The sequence below is a fragment of the Macrobrachium rosenbergii genome, chromosome 4 (assembly GCF_040412425.1).
Source record: "Macrobrachium rosenbergii isolate ZJJX-2024 chromosome 4, ASM4041242v1, whole genome shotgun sequence".
NCBI classification, from domain to species: Eukaryota; Metazoa; Arthropoda; class Malacostraca; order Decapoda; family Palaemonidae; genus Macrobrachium; species Macrobrachium rosenbergii.
The window spans coordinates 51,765,276-51,793,183 of NC_089744.1; the positions used below are offsets into that span (position 1 = coordinate 51,765,276).

Sequence of the window (27,908 nt, forward strand, 5' to 3'; positions counted from 1 at the left end):
CCAAATGACAAACTCTGGCTAACTTTAGCAGAAAACCTTGATATTTAGTGGGGCATGTAAAACTCAAATCAACTAAGTTATGCCCGAGAGTACAAAAATAATACGAGGTCGGTCGATACCATTTAAACTGGGAAAGAAACTGATGTATGCTGTTAAAACAAAGGTGAATTACTTGAAACCTTCAAATTTTGAGGACAAAAATAAAAAGAGCTTGACAACACGACTAAATCATCGGTCACATATTAAATTCATATATGGCAAAAATGTCCGTTTCAATTATACTATTACCCCCGACACAATTTTAGTTTTTCACGATCCTAAAAATATTAGTTGTTCTCTACCCAAAATATTAGCTGTTCTCTACCCTAAAATATTAATTATCCTCTACCCTAAAAATACTCCTATACCCCAACCTAGTCGAGGTTGCTGATGCTTCGTTATTCGCACTCATGACTTCTATAGTCACACCAGCTTTCGTCATCATGGCGGATAAGCCCAAATGAGATGCTACTGATCACTTCAGGGGCACCAATGTTGTTTTCAATTACCGACAAAAATAAACGAAACCACAACTGATAGGTAACTGAGATGGTTCCTCTCTCCGAGAGGAGACAAATCACAAAGCTACAAACGAATCATGAAGTTAATACTTGGAATAATAATTGGCTGTGACTTAATAACTCTACATATATACGATTTATCTACATCTTGCGCTTCCTAATTTCTTTCACCTTCGATAAATCTTACCGATCAAAATGTTCTGTTAAATAACTATGAACCATATAAAAAAATGACCAAGGACATCATTATAGTAAACTGGTCAATAAAGTGCATCACGCGGTACGAATATAAGTGTAAACTTTTCTGAAAATATAAAAAAGTGATACGTTTCCTAATTTCGAATCTTAAATGGTAAATTTGTAAGTGCGATTAAACAGAAAGCCTATGATATTATAGACTATACAGTACCAGTTAATCAAGCGTAATCCCATTAAAAGGCGAAGCTAATCAGAGTTTCAATAAGTGCTCTGCCATCTCTAAATCTAAGACCCTGTAAATATCGCGCGAACTCGGGAGAACAACAACTCAGAACGAAAATTTGATTTTCGAAGAAAGCAATCTGGACCTTCTCTGTCTTCTTGAATGGAACAGGTAACGCAGTATTCATCCAAAGACACTGCAAAAATATTAACAAAATTTCTGGCAAGCAAGCAGGTCTCAAATTTAACCCCTTCCTATCATCAAAACAGAATAGTACGGAATCATGTGTGAAGAAAGCAGATATCGGAGAGAGAGAATGTATGATTTGAAAGTCTAATTGTAATACTAATTCAGCGCATTTCAATTTGCTTCTTAAATAATGTGCGCACATAAAACAAATCACAAATAAGAAAATGAAAATAACACCAACAAAGGCATTACAATATCACGTCACAGTAGAGAGAGAAAATGACAGAGACTGTAAAAATGACACACACAGCTAAGAACAAACGCAAATAAGGAAATAAACAGAGAGAGAGAGAGAGAGAGAGAGAGAGAGAGAGAGAGAGAGAGAGAGAGAGAGAGAGAGAGAGAGAGACTTAAAAAATGCAACCCTGAGCAAAATAAATAGGCTGTTGCGTGTGTGGGCAGATAGAGACCTCCCCCCCAAATCTCTCTCTCTCTCTCTCTCTCTCTCTCTCTCTCTCTCTCTTTGGTCGAAATTGCCTATCGTTTCTCATTCTCTTTACATTTGCTAAGTAAGGAAGAGGATATTTGAAAAGTTATTTCGCAACCGTATGCATTTCCAATCGAACTTTTTATTATCACTTAACAGATTTCTCTACAAACATTAAATATGAAACGTTTTACAGTAAAGAGATTATTTATTCTTTCAACAAACACGCACATATATAGGCCTATTAATTGGAGAGACGCGTACGTAACCTTTCAGATAAATAAAAAAAACTTTATAAAGCATACAATTCGACCAAACTGAAAATAATATCATGCTAGGTATAGCTTCATATGAGAGAGAGAGAGAGAGAGAGAGAGAGAGAGAGAGAGAGAGAGAGAGAGAGAGAGAGAGAGAGAGAGGGGGATTACCTCGTCAAAAATTTATGGAATAAATTTGTTGGAGAAATGGATACTCTCGAAGATACCTACTACAGTAAAGCATTATGGAATTTTGGGGAAACACCCATACAATCCCTCCTCCCACGGTTCAGAGAGAGAGAGAGAGAGAGAGAGAGAGAGAGAGAGAGAGAGAGAGAGAGAGAGAGAGAGAGAGAGAGAGAGAGAGAGAGAGAGGGGGGGAGGGGAGGTAAATGAATGCGTTTCCACTGCTACAGCCTCGTAACACCAGACTAGGAGTGAAAGGGATATGAGGGCTATAACGTGGGCCGAGTAACATACGAGCTTAAATACGCTGTGACCACTTCAACTACTTGAAAATTTACCCTTGACACGTATTGCCAGGCTTACCTTGCGTGTATGTGCGCGCGCACAGTATACGTGCAGCGTGTTTATATATATATATATATACGCACATCTATGAAAATCGGTAACTTATTTTCTATATCCACAAATATGCATATCCCTTCTGTTGAGTTTTTTATGTCACACTGATTTATCATTTTTATGATTTTCAACTATATTTTTATATTTTCCCCGAGACTGCTTTTCTTCACACCAACATTATATCCAATAGAAACTTGGTCATTATATTTTGAAAAATTTACAAAATCTCAAAAATGGTTTTCTTTTATTCTAAACAGTGTACGTATTAATGTATGTACTAATTATTAACAAGTATAAAACATTGATCCTTCAATCCTATCTTTTAACCCTAACACACCGGATCAACAAAAGGGCCATATTGGCTGGCTCCACCTTACAAAAAATAGATACCGGTTATTCTACACGAAACTGAACAGCAACGCCCTCAAAGCTCACGCCCACATGAGTCTACTGCCCACGCGTGCACAGGAGCACCAGCGAGTTTGGAGGGTCACCTGCAACACGAACACTTTCAAGTTACTTGCACGAGTAATGGTGGCAGACGGGTCTCCCCAGGAACAATACAATTTACATCATACACACCTCTTCTTTAACACGGACAGAACCACCTAGCAATTTAATTGGCCTTTTCTTCAACTTCTTACTGTAATAACAAGAGGGGAAGCAGGCGCAACCTCACCTGAGGAAAGGAACAAAGGGTTCCCCCTTTCATCAGAAAACAAAAAGTACACAAACTCATAATAAACACGTCACCAATCTTCTTTCATTTCATATAATCCATCAGGATGTCACAATTACTTTAATTTTACTGCCATTTTAATTTTAACAATGACAATTCAACAGGCATGCTGACGACGTTACACCTACATGATATAAATACCATACGGCATATGACATTGATTCAAACCCCCATTACTTCATGATGCAATAACTATTCTGCAACATGTTTGAAGAGTAGTCCTCTTCCTGGTTGTATATAACAACATCTCACACAATATGAAGTATAGGAAAGTACTAAAATGCATCTTCACAGCAAAAGATATGAGAACCCAACATGGATAAAAAAAAAACTATACCTATAATTTTAGCAAGTGGATATATATATATATATATATATATATATATATATATATATACACACATACACACACACATACTGACACTCATACACTGGCCACAAATTCATAGTCGTGGGCGTTCAAGGAAAGTCGCTAGACAATTTGAAGTTTATTAATAAGGTCAAGGTGTCACAATTGCATCGGTGCATTTTAAGGCCTGAAAGTTGTATGTAGTGACTTGACTATCGAATAACTGCACATAATAGCACTCCTCGAATCACTAATTAAAACCATTACCAACACATTTGAAGTAATTAAACACCATGACACTTTAAAGAATGACTTACTCTTTTTGTGTTTGCCATATAAATCGAAAATCTTGAGTCTATTTGTTTTTCATATTTTCGAATTATTCCTAATATTTGATGGTCATGGGTTGGACAATCTTATTCAGGCTCTGTAACCAACGCCTCTATGGGCGTCTAAACGTACTCTCAGCCCTCTTTCGGTACATCCAACGTGGATTGTGAGTGTATGTGTAAGAGAGAGAGAGAGAGAGAGAGAGAGAGAGAGAGAGAGAGAGAGAGAGAGAGAGAGAAATGCATTTATGCACAAACATCAACTGGTACTCCTTCTCACCACAAATACCAAATTTGTAAGCTCTGGCAAAAACAAAGCAGCATGAGCCCAACCTATCACACCACTTGCTCTTGGGAATGCTCGACGACTTGCTTTCCCCATACTGAGTGTCATTCCCCACCCCCCCTCAGTTATCCATATTTCCAATAACATTCCATTATTGAATTGCCCGTCCCGTCAGCCTACGTAAAAAAAAACAATGGAGGCCGGATATGACTTGGCAAATATTGTGAAAATATGAAGGCCGAATACCGAACAATTCGACAAAACGCCCACGCACTTACTAATAAAATTATCTATTACTGCACTACGTTGTATACAAATAAAAAAATCAAGTACATAAAACCAGCCTGAAAAATGCATTAATTATTAATGAAATTAACAAAATCATGTTTAAAGAAAATACTGAAATCTTATACCAAATACCTAGGCCAAACTTCACGACATAAAACAGGTGTTTTGAACCATAACTTGAATGACAGCGAGCAACGTCCGTTACGTGAAAAAAGAGAACTTACATAAACATACATTCACGACGAGATAAAACTAGGGAGTCATCACTGGCCCTTAAAGTGGAAGCCAACGCGATAAAGTCTTCTGGTGTTTTTACAAGCATTTTTATTCAGGTGAGAACGAACTATAAACAAACTGTTTCAAGTGAAACATTACTAACATATATCTATTGCAATTATTCTTGACGGGCACAGTTTTAAAATATAGGGCGCAAAGTATATACATTCTTACTAAGAAAAATAATAACGTATATAACTGAACAGGGTCTGTATGAATAAAACCAATTTATACATATATATCTGAAGTCTCTGACTGACTAGCTACACGAAATAATATTACAGAAAAGGTTCAAGTATTCTCCATTTACACGAGCCGCACAAAAGACAGCCCTAATTATTGTCTATGACGATAAAAGCCTCGAAGTAGAAACATTCGAAACCTCAAATTCTGCGGAGAGAGAGAGAGAGAGAGAGAGAGAGAGAGAGAGAGAGAGAGAGAGAGAGAGAGAGAGAGAGAGAGAGAGAGACTAAATACACCAGGATTGAAAGAAAGCTCCGTAGATAATCGCCTGGTGAACCCCGATAATGTCTCCGTCCCTTTCCGACGGATATCAAGACAATAATCGTTTTCGATTTTCCTGCAACCAAACACTCGTCAGACTAGAGGTAGTTTTACATGACGTTCTTCACTCTCAAACAGCAACCAAATATCTATATTTATGACACAAGAGCCTACGTTGAATTTATGTGAAAACGTTACATGACCAACACTTTAAAGTGATCCCAGGCAGATGCAGGCGCACGTATGGCCCCAAAACAATGAACGAAACGGTAGAGATGGATGTCAAGTGCTAGACGGCTACAGACACCGCTTCAACCTCAATACACTCGGGAGAAAACAACTGAAGTGACACCCACACACAAGGGTTTCTTGTTAAAATTGGTAAGACCTGGATGTTTTCTAGTCCACAATGAATAAGTACTAAATCCAGGATTTCTATTAAAATCAAACGACACAGACAAATAAATACATGCACAAACACACACATAATAAAATGCGAGAGTGAGAGACTTGGCATTATCATCATAACAGAAAAAAAACGATAGGGAAATTTGAAGAAAAAGCAAAATCCGACCGAACTGCAAACATTACTTGAGCGATAATTGGATAAATGACTATTGATAGAGTGGAAGGAAGGGCGAAGTGGTTACGGGGGAAAGATCCTTATGCCTTGGGGGGAGGGGCATAGGGGTATGTGGGTAGCCAATAGTTACTGTGGGTTGCCCTATAGCCAGTTTCTGATGCTCCGTACCCACCTACACGACACTGAGAGACTAGAGGCCTGAGATTCCCTCCTCTCCCTGAATCATCTACACCCTTCCCCAAGGGTCTGTCTATACAACACAAGCAGCTTCCTCAGTGCCGTCGACTTGAATCATAACCGGCTTTCCCCAGTGTTGCTTATTAAGATGATAATCGTTTTAACAATAATTAGATCGCGCATTGAGTTCATCCATCATACGACAATTACAATGACGAAGGCAATGAACGTCTCTGAACAATAATGTTCGTAACAATGGCAGCAAGTATCAAAGCCGTCATTCCAAACAACCAGCTTCCTTCAAAGAGCAGGAACCAACGCGACCTCAACAAAAACGTGAGGTTCAAAAAATACAAACATTAACGAAACAGCACCGACGAACGCATGCGCGCGCGCACACACACGCACACACACACCTCGTTACGCATTGCGCAGCAGAAACAATCGACCAAAACGGAACACAACGAAAGGCCAAGACGTTTAAATTCACGGCTCCACCAAGGCTGTGGCATTGCGTGAGGCGTGTTGCGTGACGTGGAGACCTTGCAGAAATATGGGTTGGCACACCGAACAGGAAAATTAATGATGATAAAGGTGGGAATAATAATGATGCATATTATACAATGTAAGAATTATTGATAAATCTTATACAGCAAATAGAATGGATGATAAAACTCATTATTTTACAATAAAAAGAATGTTAACCTTTTTATACTGTTCAACCTCAATCCATCACAAAAATAAATACGCATCTACATAGACCCACCGCTTCCCTATAAACACACGGCATGCTACACCATAAAAGCAATTTAAGCTTCGGAAACATTTACAACCACAAACACATCATTGGGAACCCATTCGAAAACTCGAGTAGTCATTACGAACCACTGCCAACACTTTAGAAAGCTCTGGCAGAGAGAGAGAGAGAGAGAGAGAGAGAGAGAGAGAGAGAGAGAGAGAGAGAGAGAGTGTCGCAGTGCTATGCCATTTTTCGCTAATGGCGAAAAATCCGAGAGCACGCGGTGTTCGCGCAACTGAAACAGATGAAAGTTCAAAATAACGCCATCTTGGGGAACGTGCAGCAAGGCAAGCCCCTCTCCCAGCTGCTTTCTTTCTACATTTGACGACGTTGTGGTCCATAAACATCTCGCTTTCACGCCCCTATGCATGCGAGGTGATAAGGGGTGAATGAGGAGGAGGAGGAATAAGGAAATATAGATAAAATGAGTTGGATAAAAGAGGAAAACCAAGGCTGGCAAAATGTGGAGGCGTTTCAGCCAACCCTACGTACAGATGTAGTTCGAGATACGGTGAAGGGAGGACAGAGCTGAAAAAGTTAGGTACTAGTGAAAAAGTTTAATAAATAACGACAAGATATATAGAGAGCAGGGCCCATTAACATTTGCGCGCGGGAGAGACTAAACTTTTCCCAAGAGAAGTTTGGAATTAAAATATCAGTCACCTCTTGCCTCAATGTGTGATCGCATTAATTTCCAAACATGCCTGTGATTACATTACTTACATAAATGACTGACAGATAATCAATTCTAGCTACATGACTTGAAGCACAAAGCTAAACAATCTCTAACGTCATTCGATTGATGGTACTATTAGGCTTCTGAATACCGTCTCCGCCATTTACACAAAATCCACCTTCTGACAACGTTTATTCATATAATTTCGTATTTCTGTTATGTGCCTCCAAAGTTCATTTTATGAATTTTACTAGTATATCTGACAATTACTGCACACTGCACACATAAAAAGTCCATGCAAAGGCAAAATGCAACTCAAAAGTAGATAATAAAGAAGAGAATAATTATTAGAGATATATGAAAGCGTGGAAATAAAAATGTAACTTGAAGCTGCACCGAGGCTTTATTTATTCGTTAGTAATTAATCCCTTACAGCTAATCACTAAAAATGTCCTATGATATCTTCTATTACAAGCTTAGAGATATTTGTAACTTACACAAACAGCAAGACAGCAAAACCAAAGGATACAAACTAATCAGAAATCGCAAAAAACTTGAATAAAAATGAATGTCAAACAGATAACACGTTAAAATCTGAATGACATATGATACTAAATAATAACCCCCATTTTTCTTCCAGGTTTAACATGCAAGCAGCCACACTAAGTATGGTTCATCTTCACATCATCATCAGCAGTGCTTGACGGATGAGACAAGGATAATGACATGCAGCGGAAGTCGTCAAAAAACTCTGGAGCGAACAAGACGACTTAAAGTTGTCCTCAGTGACTTGCTGAAAGATTAACCTGACACAGTGACTTACTAACTCGGTGACTGAACTGACGAATACAAAAACGCTCTGTTTCATAATATATATATATATATATATATATATATATATAACCATCTCACAAACACATATATATTATATATATATATATACATATATATATACACACACACACACACACACACACACAGTATGTGTGTGTGTGTGTGGCTCCAAAAACAAAAGAAAACTGCCACTCACACTTGTAATCTCTCCCTCCTCCTGAGTACAGATTTTTGTAAACTTGCGACTTTAGTCGTGTGAACCAGTGTCGAAACTCTTTATTACATATCTTTTTTTACTTCGTTGTCTACTAAACAAATACCTTCACGGAAAAGCTCATACACAATCGTTCGAAACAACGATATACTGTAGTTGCAGCCACTTAAATATAAAGCTAAATGCTCCTATAAATCTTACAATCCATCTTTATGACACAAAGACAAGATAAAGAAATTCACGTGAGAGGGGACACCCGGATGACATTGCTTTAAGCAACTAGTAAAGATAAACAGCCGCCATCAATTGTGTTTTACAGTCTGTCACTCCAACTAGCACCAGGCAATTTTACATTCCTGGCCTCCCTCTAGCTTCAGGAAACAATGATTACAAAACACCTTGGTCATTCTGGGGGTAAAATATAAATGACGCACATTCCTATAGCAAGGATAAGTGTGTTATTGTACAACACTGAACACCAAAGACGAAAACGCCAGATATGTTAATGAAAATTCCTTGCGACATGAACAAGCTCTATAGCTAAATGTATATTTCCATACTACTTCTTATACAACATACACAATCGATTAAACAGTATATACTGTTTGCAAGTGGAAATACTGAACTTTTTCTAGCTTGGAGTCGAAATCAAATCATACCATTTAGTGAAAAGCAAGAAATTTAGAAGTCGCTGGCCTCTTACGAAGCGACAATACGCATTCGTAGCGAAATCAAATTTCTCTCTCTCTCTCTCTCTCTCAAACATGCCCACTCATGTAATGCATACACTACCATTCGTCAAGGTAACGTCTGACTAATGAAAGTTGTCATTTGGTAGAAAAAAAGAAAAAAAAGAAAGGGGGCCAAGAAAACTTTAGACTACGATACGAATCATTTATATAAATGGTGACAGAACGTTCCTTCCGAGTTCAGTACGAGACTTGTATAAACCTTCGACAAATGTAATACCTCATTAAATGAAGATGATATTCACCTTTATTATATCAGTGAAACCTAATCTGTTGAATTACCCCATTGAATTCTAATCAAAATAATCAACTTGCTTTGATCTCTTTTAAAACAGACAAACAAAACGAAAGAAACATTAAAGATTTATCAAGTTTCATAGAATGGAGCGCAATTAACTCGCACGGACCGCTTACTGAACTTCAGGACCACACCTGACGTCCACTTCTTCCAAATTTGAAGAGCACAAAATAGCCGAATATTTTAACCGTTCTAAGAGTGGAAGTACGCCAGAAATCGCTCCAAGATGTATCTAAAGGGAAAATTCCCATCAAGGTTCCCAACCTTCACATGAAGCAACGGAGAGGAAGGGTAATTCCTCCATCTTCACAACGGTAACTGAATTTCACACACCATTTACTCTCTTCAATTATTTAAAATACTTACGAAACATGTATAAATTCAGCAGATCCACACTGCCTTTGAAAAATCTCATGAAATATACATGTATGAATAAAAATTCTAATATCATCATAAAAAGTGCCCTTATCATTTAGGTGCCTCTTGAAATCATGTTAAAGTTCAGTACATGCATCACTGACAAATTGGCGAAAAACTCCGCATTGGGCTGCGGCACGTTTGCGAACAGCCAGGATCCACCTACACAAAGGTACAAAAAACCGCATCGGTGTTATGCAAGGCAGCCAGGTATGGTCATCATATCCTGAAGTCACTGTCGATTTATGTCGGGGGCAAAATCTGCTGAAACCACAGACTCAAGCAATCTTTAACAGAATTGTTACAGGAAAAAGAAAGAACAACGTCATGCAAGGTAGTTCCGTCTGTCACTCCAATAAACACAGTCGCATCAAACCATATCAAGAGCATATAACGGCAACTCAGCACCTGCGACTTTCCGGAGACTAAACTGGAAAAATGAGAGATTCGCAAAGCAACAAAGCTCATCACGGCAGAATTGAAATAGAAAGGTTTCTTCTATACACACACACACACACACACACACACACACACACAACACACACACATACATACAATACGTACATACATATATATATATATATATATATATATATATATATATATATATATATATATATATATATATGTGTGTGTGTGTGTGTATGTGTGTGTGTGTGTGTGTGTGTGTGTGTGTGTGTGTGTGTGTGTAACTGAATCACGAAAATATGGAACATGATGAATATATAAATAAAGATAAAATCCACGAAGGAAACGGAAACACTGGAGTGCTGAGAAGCCTTTCGACACTAGTCCTTTACTTAGCAGACTGAAGAAATATAAAAGTATGTTTACAAAGAAAGCTCATTTTTCATTTAAGTGAAAACTCTCACAGGATAAATTGGACTGAAAGTTCAGTGATTGGCAGATCGAAAGATTTCTCTTCAAGAAATCTATTGGAGTCCACTATTATCCAGCTTACTTCCATTTGTAATTTTAATCTTAGCCCTGGCATGTATTATTTGGACCCCTGTATTAGACAAATGTTCAAGAATGACCTAAAAGATAAAATCACTGACTTAATTACAAGGTAGCTACTTGATATATATTTTCTATATATCCGTATGTTTAATATAATTTTTTTATTTGCAAAAATGTTCATCTTGCAAAAAGTTATTATTGTTTACAAAAAAAAAGAGAGAATTATTGTGTTGTACTAAAAATTTTTAGGTGGTCAGTCACGAACCTGTATAATCTTTTAATTGTCCTGTCCCTGCTCTTGAACGGTTGATCCTAATCCTTTGTAAAAACCTCTTAAATATTTAATCCTGTTTTGGCAGTTCTACTAATTCTTCAATTGTGTTGGATTCCAGGTACATATGTTTCCTTTATAATCCTTATCTGTCATTTATATGAGTTTTCTTTGTAAACATACTTTTATATTTCTTCAGTCTGCTAAGTAAAGGACAAGTGTCGAAAGGCCTCGCAGCACTCCAGTGTTTCCGTTTCTTTCGTGGATTTTATCTTTATATGGGTATAAAAGCACGTTAAAACGAAGAAGAAGATATAAGTATATATATATATATATATATATATATATATATATATATATATATATATATATATATATATATATATATATATAAAATTACACATACATAGACTGAGCAGTAACCGGAATAAACAATCTAATGACACTGTTGCATCACACTCTTTTATTGTTCTTAATGGCAAATTTACTTCCTTGAGAAGGCAATTAGCTGAACTGAACATAAACACACACACACAAAAGGTGAAAGCCAAGAACATTCCAATATTCATGTCATCTTCCAGACTAAAATTTTTCTGGAAATATCATGAAACACTGACCAAACCGAGTTAACTGGAAATCACCATATCTTGACCCCGTTTATATCCAATAATTCATCTACAAGATTAAAGTTTTATAACCAAAGAGTGAACTGTTGTTTACATTTATATATATATATATATATATATATATATATATATATATATATATATATATATATATATATATATATATATATATATATATATATATATATATAATGTTTCTACAATATCCACACAACATACTGATGTTTGATCGTCTATTAAACAACTGTTTATTAACGAACACTTTTCATCTAACAGAAGTTCTAATACAAAGAGAAATGAGACTACCAACCCGATAGTTTATCTACCCAAGGCTTAGCCTTTCAGTAAGTCACAGACCCCAGTTAGAAAGACAAAAACTTCCCAAATCGTTACAACACAACACAAAGAGGAAAATAAACGCAATTCGATCATTGTCAATTTCATACAATAACGAAGGATGTGAGTGGATGTGAGTGAGTTTTCTAAGTGCTGATAACTGTTTGAGCGTACGCGAGGTTTCTCTCGACCAACCATTCGTTACCTTCCCCTACAAAATAACTAATAAAATAAGCCAAAACACTATAAAATGAACTTAACACTTATAAAACATGTGAATATAAATCCCTCAGTTCCATGGTCTCATTTCCTTGGCTTTCAACAAACAATTCGAAACCGACACGATATGCGTGTCTTATGGACGGAATCGGAACAATGAGTGTTGTTCCTGTCATCCGTAACATTGCAGTACTTCGATGGGCCGGTCCGCAAAACGCCCAACCACAGCCATTTGATTTACGCTTAAATGCTTGTTTGCCAGCCATTGGGAAAGGCACTACAACTGTTGCAGTTTTCACTTCACATCAACTGTACGAGACTATTTGTGTGCATTTTCGGTGGTCACAGATGTTATGCCAGTTAAGATCGTTAATTTACACCAAATAGAACATATATAAAAGTCCAATAAGTTGTTCATACAGGACTATCTTCAACCTCAAACACACGAAAATTCCTCATAAGTGGAAAAAGTTCAATAACCATTGCCATACGAGTCTGGTGTTTTAAGGGAAAGTGTATCTAATGGAACCATAAAGTCTGCCTATCTACCATCAATTCTGCTAGTTCATTGTAATCAAGACTTCGACACTTTCATCTCTTTTGCTTTAAGAGAACCATGAAGCCTGGATTCAAGAGACAAATAATGACTTCACCTACGAACATAACGATTATGCATGTGATTTTCATGACTCGGAAAGCAGACATGCACAATGAATTGCACAAATCCCACGAAAAAAAAAAAGAATTCTGATCCATCTCCGATAAAATATCCAAAGGTTAGCAGAGAACTTCCTTATATATTAAGCAATTACCGAATCAAGTAACACAACGTGACAAATCCTCGACACAAACCATGACAAAATCCTTGACACATACCAAAGATAAAACACACACACACACACACAAACACATTTTAAAGGCGATGATCGAGCGTCTTGCTTCTCCAAAGCGCCGCCCACAAGAATAGATTCGACGCCTGTTATCACCTGCACAAGACAGCCTGTGTCATCAATTACCCGAAGGCGAAGAACACAATGCCTCTACCTTGGGTATCAGCCGACCACTGAAGAAGAGGAAGGAAGCTGAAGACGGAGCAAACGAATACTGCTCATACTGGATAGTGTACTGTATGTACTGGACACGCATTCAACGACCAACTCGTTTCTATTGTTGGTTATCGTGGATCGACTGGAAGTAGAAAACACAATGGATTTACCTATGAAACATTTAATTTCGTTTTTCCATTGCCAAGATTATGTGGATGGGGTTGCTGGTATTTCTTAAAAGCCAAGCTACGTAATGTTTTTTTTTTTCGTGGGAGTACTGAGGGTATAATTAGAATAATTCTGGGAATTAAATACTTCTACAAAGTTTATTATCTGCTGCTGATGAAAACAGTTATACTAATCTACACTGTTTGCATCAGTAATAACGGCAAAAAAATAAAAAATTAAGTCTCCGCTGCAAACAACAGTGGCTGGAAAACAAAACCACCATACCATCACGGTCACCAGCGTGTACACCAGTGACTGCATGGAGAAAAAAACATTCCTGCTGCAGACACAATGCAGACCCAAGTTAAGGACACGCTTATTAACAAAACTTTACATATTTTAAAAATTCTTACTACAAAAACGGGAGCATGCAACTTACTCGTAAGATTGTTCGCGCTATTGCGACCAAGCATATCATTGTTGACACGAGTGAAGGGTGCACAGTTTTCCACTTTCCCTGGCGTCTGAGTGCTTTGAGAGAGTGCCGACAACTAAAGAAAAGTGACCACTAATTCAACTTAATTTTGTTCAATTACATTTTCTCCTGGACAGCAACACATGGGGCAACTGAAAAGTAATCAACTAAGCATACTAACCACTTTTTTCACTTCATTGCATTTAAAAAAGTGAGTTACGGAAATCGTTCAAAATACATAAACCAATTTTAGAGATCACCATCGTACAATATAAAATATATGTTTCCTTTGTGAATCAATTGTAATACAAGACAATACCGACGACTTATTTCCATGCTTCACATGTACCGAGCACAATCATACCTTCAATGAAAAATCTGGTATTTGGAAAAAAATATGTCATTTACTTATGAATACTACTGAATTACAGACAAGTAATAGCTGGTTAATTTGAGAGAGAGAGAGAGAGAGAGAGAGAGAGAGAGAGAGAGAGAGAGAGAGAGAGAGAGAGAGAAATAAACCACCACCGAAATTCACGAATTTTTTTTTTAAATAATACACTAACGCAGCAAGGAACAATAATGGTAACAACTAGATTAAGATGATTAGCAAAGCAGACAAAACACACACAACCAGTTTCTTCTCTTCGACATGGCACACTTTATTTTGATATCTGGAATATATAAGTACTTTCTCTTCCTCTCTCAACATACAAGATGAGCTCTGGTCACTGCTATGAGGGGATATTATTATTCAGTACTTTCTGCTTAGACACCCTTGAACCCTTTTCAGTATTTGTGATCTATCAAGCTCAAGACAATTCATTTACATATCAAACTGGCAAGTGATACCATAGAGGATATTACAGAAGTTCCTTATGTAGTTGAGAGATGAAGATGGTTTGGGCATGTCCTCTGTACAAAACCCGGGAAGAATAGCAAGTGTAAGTGCCAACTGGGTTCGTGTGGGCACCGTAAGAGTTGGAAGACCCAGATCTACTTCTATGAAAACTAAGACGGGAAATTGGAGAGGAGTGAAGATTCGAAGATAAAGCACGGGAAAGACATAAGTGGCGGAATTTCACAGAGGCCCTTTGCTTCGTACAATACTGAGTCTTAATGGAACACACATTCCACGGCTGTGTGCAAAGCTTTTGTGCAGATAACATTAACATCTGTAAATACGCATTAAACCAGCAGCACATGAATTCAAGAAATAACAGCGGAAGGAGACATTTGCCAACAAAGACGCCAGAGGCAAGAAACAGCGTCTCGCAAATATGTTAAGTCACGTACAATAGCTCCGGGGGACTACGGGTATGTGGTGTGTGTACTGTACGTACTAGGGGTGTGTCCACTACGTGCAAGAGTTTCCAGACGTTTTCACCTAACGAACGCCATTTTCCCACTGAGTGTCTAGTAAAAGAGGAGGAGGAGGAGGAGGAGGAGGAGGAGGAGGAGGAGGAGGAGGAGGAGGAGGAGGAGGAGGAGGAGGAGGAGGAGCACTGCAGCGACTTAAACGAGTCCATAAGGTGTGATCTACGATTTCCGGTAAAAGAACGTTTTCCACGGCAGCGCTGAGGATTCCGTTCAGACCAGCCATCCTCCTGCGTATCTACCGGTGCACGACTGTTGCTCAGTTGAGATTCAGACCGCAAAGACAATCCCTAGGATATTTTAATCAAGTATTAACAAAATTATTTCTAATGAAGATTTTGATATATACAGGAAAATAGGACAGAACATAAATACCGAAGACAAACATTCTGTTGGCTTATCGACCAAATGCAACTATTTACTTAAAAGCTCAGAAAGGAAAACTCGACTTACTTGTTTCAATTATAAAACAACCCAATACAAATCATGTAAACCAAACAATCTAACGTGTGCAACCAAAGACAAAAAGATGTGGTCTGAAGGCGAGTCTCCAGGGCTTTAGATCAGTAGGGCAGGAAGGAGAAGGAAGGAATGTAATGACTAGGGAGGGGGGGCTGGGTGAAGATAGGGGAGGGAAGGGAGGCGGGAGTAGAGGGAAGGGAAAAAATGAGGCAGCAGGAACCCGTATTTTGGTAGTAGTATCTAAGGGAATTCAAGCCTTGGATCACTCCCCAACCACCACGAACCCAGCGGTCGCATGGCCACTTCCACCGCGTACAATTTTTCCCATGAACACAAGCACGCACTCTCGCACGAAACAAATTCTTACTATACCTGTATGGAGGGATGAAGCTCGCTGTTTCCAGGATATTTAGAATTACTACGGCAATTCTGCTTTATTTTCACCTGTTAGCCAATGGTGACTAATGGAAAAAAAACTCCATCTATAAAATTTCATTTTCTTTTTTAAATGCTAGGCTTCGAATTAGACACAATACCACGGATGTACATAATCCATTATCTCTCTCTCTCTAATTATCACAAATGAAAACATGATATATAACTAAACACAAAAGAGGAGGCGTGTAGAGCGTCTTCAGGGTCTCATCTTTACAAGAGAATATAACCTAGTATTACTGACTCGCGCAATGAGCAATAGAGTAATGTATCGCAACTGCCTACGCCAGTCTCATGCCACAACAACACTCATTTCTTCCAGCTAATTGCTAGTCTCCTGTCTTTTCTGTGGACTTTCGTCCACATCCAATGAGCACAGAAGAACCCAGCACTCCGGTCACGTCCGAGCCCTAACTGCAAAGTCAACAAGGAGAAAGTTACAAGACCCAAAGAGCTATTACTTGCCTCTGCAACTTGAATTACAATCAACATTGCGTTAATTGTAATTCCCCAAATTTTGTTAAGTCTATGACTTGCGTCGAGTTATTCAATCAGGGGTCAAAGGAATGAATATCAGAACCGACTTTTTCATCTAATTTCTTCTAAATTTCGCAATTCACATGTAAGAACTGTGTAAAAAAACTTATATTTTCATTTTTGCTCCTTATCTTCATATACAAAATCAAACCCTTCTTTTGGAATAATACACATTCCCATATGCGTATCGCTACTTATTATCGCCATCTATACTCTATTATGCTTAACTCTCCTTTTCAGTGCTCCGAGACATTATTCCATTCAAGACTGCGAACCAGTTAATGAAAAAGCCTTCAAGACTTCCCAATGGAATGTGTGGACATTATTGACCAACACGCTAGTGCATTCTCCTTTTTCGTTTGGTTTAACAATGAAGTTGGTGTATTTTAGTTTACAAAAAAAAAAAGGACAAATTAATTTTGGCCTCCATTACGTCTACGAGTTCTCTCACACCACAAAATACGCTCTGATGACTTACAATCGCCTGAGGTTTCAAGTAAAGTACTCCCAGAATGGCCCTCGTCTGCGGCCACACCAATCTTTCCTTCAGGTTTCCAGCAACAGTGTGTCATCCGCTCTCCCCACATCCTTGAGCAAGGAACGTGGGGTCTAGTGCATAAGAAACGGAAAGTTAAAAAATAGAGATATCGACGGAGAAGGTCGTCTCTCCCTGGTAAACAGCATGGCCAATGAAAGTCGCAAAAAAACAAAAAAACAAAAAACAAAAGTGAGTCATTTTGGGAATTAAAGTTTTACAAAACCACTCAATGTCACAAATAAAATAACAACAAAAAGAGCAAATTTTTTTACAGACGAAGCAAGTCTTATAAAAGTGACAACGCTTTTTGATAAAAAAAGTGTGCAATATCTTTCACGAAGTAAAGTAATAAAAAATATTAAGTCATTTACTGGCAACACTTGACATATAAAAAAACTCACGTTAATTTAATGGCACTACATGATTAAATCAGTCTTACTAAACAAAAAAATAAAAGCTAAAAAAATTTCAATAAGTCACTTCCTGACAATAAACAAACGACACGCACAACTTAAAAAGGATTCAACGATTACACTCCAAAGAATGACAATGGACCAGACTCAAAATTTAGTACAGAAATGCTTATCAATATGTGCGCGTCTGTCTTAGGGTGCTGTGAGTTTTTATTTCACTTACTTATTGGAATCTAAGTGCTCTAGAAGACATGATCCTGCAAAAGGATGTATATTTTATGGATAACTGCAACGGGCAAAAATTATTCTGTAATCCAAACACTGAACTATATCGACAAGCACAACAATCCTTAGCAACAAGCGACTTAAAAATCAACTTTAAGTCAAGGGCATTAAAGATGAACGTAGTAAAACTGTACGCGCGAGAAACAACAAAAATAAAAATAAACTCAAAACAGAGGAAGCTGTGGTTCCTCCTGAGAACTCAGGCGGTGTTCACTGACTTGGGAACAACGTCCTCAGACAAGTTCGGAGGACGATTATTAAGAAGCATAATGGCAACAGAAGATGACTTCATTACACATCCATGCGAAGGAACAGGTCAAGTAATCTCTTGTGAAACCGGAAAATTTATGGCATTTCGAAAAAACACCATTATTAAAACAAAGTGTAAAGAAGAAAAGTTAATCCTTGTAGGTTGATGAGTCCAAAAACAAGATTTACATAGTTACAATGGTTTCGGGAAAAATATTTCAAATATCCAGACTTAAATGAACCCGTAAAACAAAATGGGAACGGAGTACGGCAAAATACAGAAAAGTCAACCGATTATTTTTTTAACATGCAGTTTCTGTCTCGCTTCAAGTACCTGCCTTTAATCTTCAGCAGCACACTTTAAAATATATCCAACCATAATCCTGATATCCAACATACAAGATACGGTTTGTCAACATTACCACGGCTCCGAGATAAGACAATTCACAGCAAAAAAAACTAGCACATGGGCAATTCCACTTCGATATTTAGAATGTTTTAAAAATAATTTCGTGTCTTGCTCTGCGCCTAATCTAAGAAAATATGTACATAAACTTATAAAAGGTTTGGTGCGCCTCGTTGTCATCTTTTCTCCTTGAACACTGGCCAAATGCTCCGTAATTCCCATTTAAAAACTGGTTCGCTTCTACGACAGTGGAAGGGGGCGACCAATTTACATCTTCGAAATGTTTTAGTTCTTCCAATTCCTGAATAGTAAAGATTAAAATGATTTAGATATCTCATCAGCTGGTACAATATCCGGATATACAGTTGAGTAAGATGCAAATTCACATTTCTTCATACACAGACTGAAGTGAAAGAAACCTCCAGCTATCTGCGTGGCCCACAACAGTTGTAAATGCACTTTGGAATGCCCTTCAAAATAACAGAGCATAATTTCTAACTAGAACTGAAGGTCCCTTCTTTCCATTTATTATCTGGGGTTGTTCATCTAAATCCTTTTTTCAGATTTAAATTTGAAATATACTGTACCGCTGTTGCATATGAATTCTATGCTTTAGAAAGCAATATTACACAAAGACCAGTTGGAAAACACGCCCTCTGTTAGCCATATGAATAACAAAACTGATAAAATCAGAGTAAGCTTGCTTTAGATACACCATTAATTAATACATTCATTTATTAGTTTTGATCCATTAACATCTCAAATTGCTTACTCTTTCTATATGGTTAAGGTGCAAAAACTTGTTTAATGAAGTTGATTTAAAACTCTAAGACAATCAACAAAATTAAATTTCACCTTTCCTTAAATGTTTAAACAAAACACACACACAAACAAACAAACACATACATATATATGTAATGTATGTATGTATATGTATATAAAATATAATATATGTATATACACACACATATACAGTATATATATATATATATATATATACATGTATATATGTATATATATATATATATATATATATATATATATATATATATATATATATATATATATATATATATATATATATATATATATATATATATATATATATATATATATATTACATGAAAGTCCGGTTACAAGAGGACATGAAAGTGGGGATAAGAAACACATTAATAGCAGAAATTTACACTCTACTAAATAAGAGAACGAAAATAAAAGGGAAAGTTGCCACCTACGGCGCACACATCTCTATTTACCCAACTTGCTTCCTTGTAATATTCTTGACAATTTATGAATCTTGCTCCTTGAAATATTCGCAACAGGGGAATGGAATATCTGTTTCCGTTCTGAGAGAGGGACACTGGCTCCGAAAAGAGACCAGTACAGATCCAACCCAGTTGACAAATGTAAAAAAAAATCCAATTAACAGTTTAGGCACGTATTTTGTCTTTAAGATATAAGATCATAATTTTACCAACCATTAAAACGAAGTCGTTCTAATGTTAAGGAATAACTTTCCATTCCACTCGCAGAAACTAGAGAAATAAACGCGAGATTTTAAGAAAGAAGACAATCGAGAATTGCTAAGAGCCAGATTAATTGCATCAAAACATTTAAAAGATGGGCCTACCATATCTCCTTGGTAAATCTATATAGTTCGAGGTCTTTCTCCCTCTCTCACCAAGCAAACTATACTTTTAATTTACAGGCAAAAAACGGCAGATGGTGCAACTGTAAAAAATGTAACAATAACACAGATACAATATTTACAATCTATTCACGTGAGCCATGACGCGATGGGGAATAAAGCAATAGCAATAATTTGTCAAGATTGACAGAGGTATCAACCCCCCCCCCTTAAATAATAATAATAATCCTGGACATAAGCACTTCGGAACTCATCCCATCCACCCCAAGCCATGCATATGTACATTCTTCTTGGACACCCTCCCTCTTTCGCAAGGCCAAACAATAGCTTACCATCAAGAAACCCCCTCTTACTCCAAACCCTCCTCAACCTCACCACCACCATCATTCGTTCCGCTCTACATACCTCTTCTCCTCATACCTCCTCCTCCTCCTCCTCCACCATCTCATTACCTCCCTCGCCCGTCCTCTGACCTCACAGCTTTTGGTCTTACCTGTAAAAGAGAAGAAACAGGGGTCACTTACATCTCATTCAAACTTGGGAACAGCTGAATCTGGACGGTAAGTTTGATGTGGACCACATTAAATTTAAGATAAGGGGAGGCGAGTTGTTACTGTTGTTGCAAGGGGGGAAATGTCAAAGGAATACACTGAAACAGAATTACATATATCGTTCACAGTTATTTTAACAATTTGCGAATGTTAAGCATAAAACAGTCACCTGGCGGGTCAACTACCCCAAGAGCGCATAAACGAACGTAAATCGTAAATCATAAGCAACATCCGTATTTATAAAATTTCATTAGATATATGAAGCCAAAAGCAAATACAAAATTGTAAAACCTTAAAACACATGGAAACTCCACAAGAAAAGATCTTGAACTACTTCTCTTCATAAAAAATCCTGACCTCACAAACACTTGATGTCTGAAAGCGATGTTTCTAACAAAACTTTTTCTGTAGATGGTAAACCATACAAAAAAAATAAAAACGACATATACAACAGAGATCTATGGAAGCCTGTAAAGACTGGGGATCCTGTCGTGTCTCGAGGAGAACAAAAGAACGCTAGAGGAAACGGGAGATTGGGATGGATTTCCTTCACTTGACCAACAACCGTCAAGGTCAACACAGACGGAAATTCTCCCAGACCCTGAAAAGCAGCAGACCCCCTACCAGGAAACCCCATTCCAGCCAAGGAGGTTAGCCCCCTTGATTCCACCAAATTCTCTCTCTCTCTCTCTCTCTCTAGCCACGAATCTCGTAACAATTTTCCGTAACAGAAACGATTTACAGCTGAAAAGAACTCTAGTTAAAAGTGTATCAATCAGTGTTTCTGTTTCACAGCAGATTCATGCAAGTCCTATTCTCCCCCCCCCACCAAAAAAAAATTCCACTGACATTAGCCCCATTCCCTTCGCAAAAGCTACATCAGCTGACTCAAGTCAGATAAGTTACTGATCCCTACCAATTTTTTATCGTCTATGAATGAATCCCACGGGGCCATTCTATCCTTACAAGGACCTCTGGACTCCCAAACTCTATGATCTTTTAGGAGGAACAAGGACGACAATGCACATGAAATTATCGTTGAGTATAGCAGCAGCTGGTTACGTTTCGAAAAGCGTTATGTCAGACTGGTTAGAACCCACAACCAGTTTCAACCAGTAAAGTGCTGAAACATTTCTTGCAAGAGAAATTCCAGAAAAGGGAAAGTGAAAACATCAGTACCAGCGAGGCGACTCTATTGCGAAAACTGAATGATCGTCTGAGAAGTACAAGTAATTTAAAATTCTTAAGAAAGTGACATCAAATTAAAACATGGCAAACTAAAAAATACTGTCCCAGTATCTACACAGACCGAAATAAAACTTGAGAGAAGACGACTAAACATGAGGATTTATACACTACAGCCAAGACACGTGAAGTCACGGTCAGACAACCACTTGTCTGTCGAGATATAGCAGAAAGGCCATAAGAACAACTTGAAAATATATGCACATCGAAAGCAATAACAATTCTACATCAAAACGTACCACTAAATATATCATGTTACCCGAAAAAGAAATAGACAAGTTTTAACTTCCACCCAATACTGCACTTGAAATTTTCAAATTGGGTATCCTCTTGGTCTCACAAATATCGAATGTGCAAATGATAAAGAGCGAAAAAATACTAAGATTAATCTGCTATTACAAAATAGCGTTCCAGAGAGAGAGAGAGAGAGAGAGAGAGAGAGAGGTACTGCTCATGTTGTAATGTAGGTCTTAATGTCTTTTACATAAGTGCATGTAGATCAGCGATAGTGAACACTCATCAAACCTCAAACCCCAAACAATGTCATAATTCATTGCAACGCAGCGTTCTACTTGAGGTTTTTATGAGTACTTAACATCCCATTTAAGTAACTTGGGGTTAGGGTAAGACAAACCAACCTCTCATTAACTTGAACGAGCTGACTGATTTGTGTTGGTAGTAAAAGGCCGATTCTCTCCAATACATTCAACTAATGTTAATATTCATCACATCATTATACTATATCACTATTTACGGAGAATGGAGAATATCGCTTTAAAAAGACAACCACCATAAGAAATGGACCACAATTTGAATGATTACATTTAACCCCCACCCTCTAAATCAAAAGTAAAAACACAAAGTTTGAAAAAAAAAAGGCCGTCATTTCTACCAAGAAAATGATACATCACTTGGAGAGAGAGAGAGAGAGAGAGAGAGAGAGAGAGAGAGAGAGAGAGAGAGAGAGAGAGAAAAGCTGGGACGACTTAACCGCTCTTCCCGAGAGGAAAAAATATACATAAAACTCGAGTCAAAACATAATTCCTCACAAGGCTCCATCGTTGGGGATTCCCCCTCTAAAATAAGCTATAAACCTTTCAGTCCGTAGCAGGCTAGAACGCGGTACGAAGACAAATGTCTTCGTGCCCCCGGGGACCTACGATCGACAAAAAACTTTATTCAGAATTCTAACTCTCGTCTAAAAATATAGCAAGAGTGAAATAAACCGTGGTCAGCTTTAAATATTGATATAAAGGTCGTTTTTACATCACAAAAAAAAAACAATTAAAATTCGTGTACATTTTATAACATTAACAGCTATGAGTGTTCAATTAACCCATTTTATTATAGTATTTAACAATATCTGACAGAATGACAAAATCTGAAACAAAATATAATAAAGACATCTGGGGAGTGTTTTAGTATGGTACCATTATAGTATTTCCACAACTACAGTATGACAGCAGGAATTGGACTTACATTTATACTCGAATTAAACATCAAAGCGAAGCCAAATGAAAAAGAGCTATTGTTCATAATCAGCCTATCTCCATTTTAGCAAGCAACAAGTGCAACTATACAATTATTATATGACACAGCTATTCTACTACTTTTCCTATCGTTGGGATCCCAGTAAAGCACAGCCTCTCTCTCTCTCTCTCTCTCTCTCTCTCTCTCTCTCTCTCTCTCTCTCTCTCTCTCTCTCTCTCTCTCTGTGTTAATTCTATTGCCACAACGCGTGGCACCAGTGGCGTGTACATTTGCGCAAAAATAAGAAAAATATATGTACATAATATCTTATTTTTTTTTAACTTTCACAATTCTCTTGGTAACGACGAGAAGTCTGACGGGGACATAAAAAAAGTGACATACTTTAGCCTAATAGTAATTAGTAGCAGCAGCAATCCACATCAATTTATCACACCCCAAAATAACTCATTAGAACTTATTATATAATCACTACTCATAATACGTACTAAAAAAAACCGCTGTTCTTCGCTATTTAGAGAATACAGTTCAGCGCCCCCGGAGAGCTAAGAAAAAATCCAGGGAAAATAACGTGAAGAGCGACTCTCGAAGTTGTGACAAGCCGATGAGGCGATAAATGGATAAAAAGTGCTGGCAGACGCGGGAAAGCTGAGGGCTAAAGGCAACGAGAATAACGACGAGGGTAAGAATGATGAAAATGAAAATGATCTTAGATAACAGGACGCGTTCGGCTGAGGAGGGGAATTGCCTTGAATGATGGCAGAGAGAGAGAGAGAGAGAGAGAGAGAGAGAGAGAGAGAGAGAGAGAGAGAGAATCAGGCAGCTGCTGGGTATGACATACTTGCTTACGACTCCACCCACCGTAGTAAGAGGCAAGAAGAGCGTATAATGAAGTCTATAAATACGACCTAACGCCTCCTATATCATTCATACCTTTGGCTCTCCGGGACACTCGTCACACGTCACATTGAACTCTTCTCTGTAAATATCTGACAGTCACTCACATGAGGTCGTCATAGAAAGCTTTCTTCAAAGAGACCGCCAGTGTCTGTATGCATACAAGCCTACAATTAATACACTGATGAAAAATGAAAAATGAAGTTGTCAATATTAAAACCCACATACACACATTGTATGTATGTATGTGTATATATATACATACATACATATATATATATATATATATATATATATATATATATATATATATATATATATATATATATATATATATATATATATATATATTGCATACTTGATAATGTGGACTGTTTGTCCAAGAAAGCTTGTAAATTTTTCTGAATAAATACTCCGTTAGATACCATCCAGTTTGAATGAGGTCCTTTTAGTAATTGTGTATGTGTGTGTGTATGTATGTATGTATGTATGTATGTATGTATGTATGTATATGTATGTATATATATATATATATATATATATATATATATATATATATGTGTGTGTGTGTGTGTGTGTGTGTGTGTGTGTGTGTGTTATAAACAAATTCGCACTAGCACGCGTTATTATGCATCACAATATCCAAGTAGTGTAATGTCAAATATCCCTCCAAATTGTTTTCACTTCATTCTACGGGAGATTTTAAATTCGTCTAATAACCAGGACCACCTTCGTTCATTATATAATTGGTTCAAAATCTGATGCTGTTATGTTTTCATCCAATATTGTTTCAACAGCTAGGTTCCTACTGTTCGAGAGTCAGTTTCCCAGATCGCCTACTGATCGTGACTCTTTCAATCCAGTAACTCCCATTTCGTGCCTTCCTCCCGACTCGTCACTCTTCAAAATAACGAGCAACAGCAGCCGTATGCAGCCCGTCTTGGGATTAGGTGAAGACTATTTCTCTTCTGAACGTCCCAACATCAATACAACCCGAAAATATACGGACAGTGGGTACAGAGGAGCCACATAAAGGGAACTGGTACGAGGGTACGGATTATTACCATCATTAGCGTAAAAAAAAAAAAACAGCTAATTTTACTTCGATAATCACATGTTACTGGGAACATTATCAACCTTACTATAATTAGCATTATCATTATTATTACTAAGGAAATCTTAATTATGCAAGCCTCTTTAAATCTATCTTTTTTCGTCTTACGGTGTTCAATGACATTTTAATAGGGTAAACTCAAGATCACAAACCCGGAAGCCAGTCGTTACCAACTCCGTCACTAATGAGCTCCCGAAAGGCTTCCAAACAAGTGAATACCGGTAAACTTTATAAATAACTGATGGCAAGGTACTAGCGAAAATTATTCAATAATTTGATTTGTACGAATTCAGGAGAGAGAGAGAGAGAGAGAGAGAGAGAGAGAGAGAGAGAGAGAGAGAGAGAAAATCATATTAGCTTTTACACCTCATATAAAATAAATTATAAGAACCAGACAAGAATGATCAATTCCGATTTGTGAACAAATTTAGTTCCTACAGACGCGAATATGAAGAAAACCTTCGGCACTGCCGTAACTCTACGAAAAAACGAAAAGTTAGCACCCTTGTTCGGTATATTTCAAAATATGCATCTGTATACAGCATTCTTTATCGTTAAAATCTTTGTCAGTTTACACCTTGTCTACAAATCTGTCGACATCGAATAAGCTGAAAATAACCCCAGTCCTTACAGTCAAAAATTTTAGTTCCTGTACAGTATTTGTCCTCAATCTAAATCTGTATGCAGCATTATGATAAATTTGTGTCCCTATACAACATCAAGATAAAATATGTGAATGTACGGTATATTATAAACCACACAAAGAGTTCCCTGTAAGTATGAAAGAAACAAGTGTCCCACTGATCCATGAGAATTTTCGGCGGGTGACTCGGCGGTCCATAAATACACGTAGCGTCAATAAGCCTTCTTCACTTTGCACATCTTCCTCCTCGGCCCCCTTCTGCATCCTCCAACACTTCCTCCTCCTCCTCCTCCTCCATCACATGAAAATCTGCCTCCTTCTCCCTGAAACCATCTGAACCACATGGCCCAGAATTTAAGTGCAATTTCGGAGCAGATCAATTGCCAGATAAAGACAGCTTTACCAAGTCACCTGGGACGAAGATGTTATTGCATGTATGCCTTATGCTATACAACATTAAATATGGCTTCGTCATCTCTGGAAATACGTATCCAGTCTATACTATACCCTTTATATAAAACAGACTGATCTGCTCTATTGGCTACGATAAAACTCACTTTTTAGTAAATAAGCAGGCATTAGTCGAAATCCTGTGAATGAATTAAAATATGTATGCCTAAATACTGAATGAAATGGCAGAACATCTGTGCACTGATTATCAAGTAATAACGCTCCTCGACAAAAATATTTTATTAAAAAGAATTAAAACTCTTCTTGCTTTTGCAATGCAAAAGAGCCGACTTGATTACCAATTGCATGTAATGACGACAGAGACCTGAAAGAGTACTGTGCATACACAATCAAGACGACATCGAATAAAAGGACTTCATACCATAACAAGAAACTTTATTAGCAAACAAGACATGAAACGTACGTGTGTGCGAATTTAAAATCGTAACGTCTGTTTACCGGAGAACAAGACTAATTTTAAAGGACAAACATGATAACACTACAAATACTGTATATAAATACATAAAAACTGCCTATGAAAATTATGGAAAACATGTGACACAATAACTACTCTCCTAGGCCGTTATGGTAGTTAAATTCTGTAGTTATGTAAGATTTCGAAAATCAAAATGGCATTGAAATAACATTACTCGAGAAATGTGAGGATACCAAGAAGAAAACAAAGCTGAACGGATAACAGCTCGGTCGCAATAAATATTTTCCTCCTTTTATAATACCTCTCTTGACTCCCGACCGCCACCCTGTACAGTCAACTCACTACTAAGTACGTCCTGCATTTACCCGGACACGAAGACGGGATCAATAACCAATAAGGGAAGAGCAATACAGACTGCACAACGACTGAGCGAGTCAGAGAGGAGAGAGAGAATAATCTGTAGGCAAAGATGCTAAAGCCGTGAGAAAAAACTGGTGTATCAGATATTTAGCAACATCAAGAGAAGTTTTTAGATGACGATGTCAATGATAATTCCTTTTATCTCTGTAATTAACAGGACAAAATAAATCAGCAAGTATTGTGCAGCAAAAATCCA

General features: G+C 37.5%; 1 protein-coding gene across 8 annotated transcripts in view; it reads right to left on the reverse strand.

Moving 5' to 3' along the window:
- how (protein held out wings) overlaps nucleotides 1–27,908 on the reverse strand; it is a 188,270-nt gene that overhangs the window by 81,557 nt on the left and 78,805 nt on the right. The window contains exon 1 of one of the 8 annotated variants that reach the window (XM_067097100.1): nucleotides 20,874–20,956. The exons of 6 other annotated variants lie outside the window; for them this stretch is intronic. In XM_067097100.1, coding sequence (XP_066953201.1) covers nucleotides 20,874–20,886 — 13 coding nt within the window. In that variant the 5' untranslated portion in view covers nucleotides 20,887–20,956. Of the gene's footprint in view, nucleotides 1–20,873; nucleotides 20,957–27,908 lie in introns of those variants that run through there. One more of the 8 variants, XM_067097093.1, reaches the window with a different exon arrangement.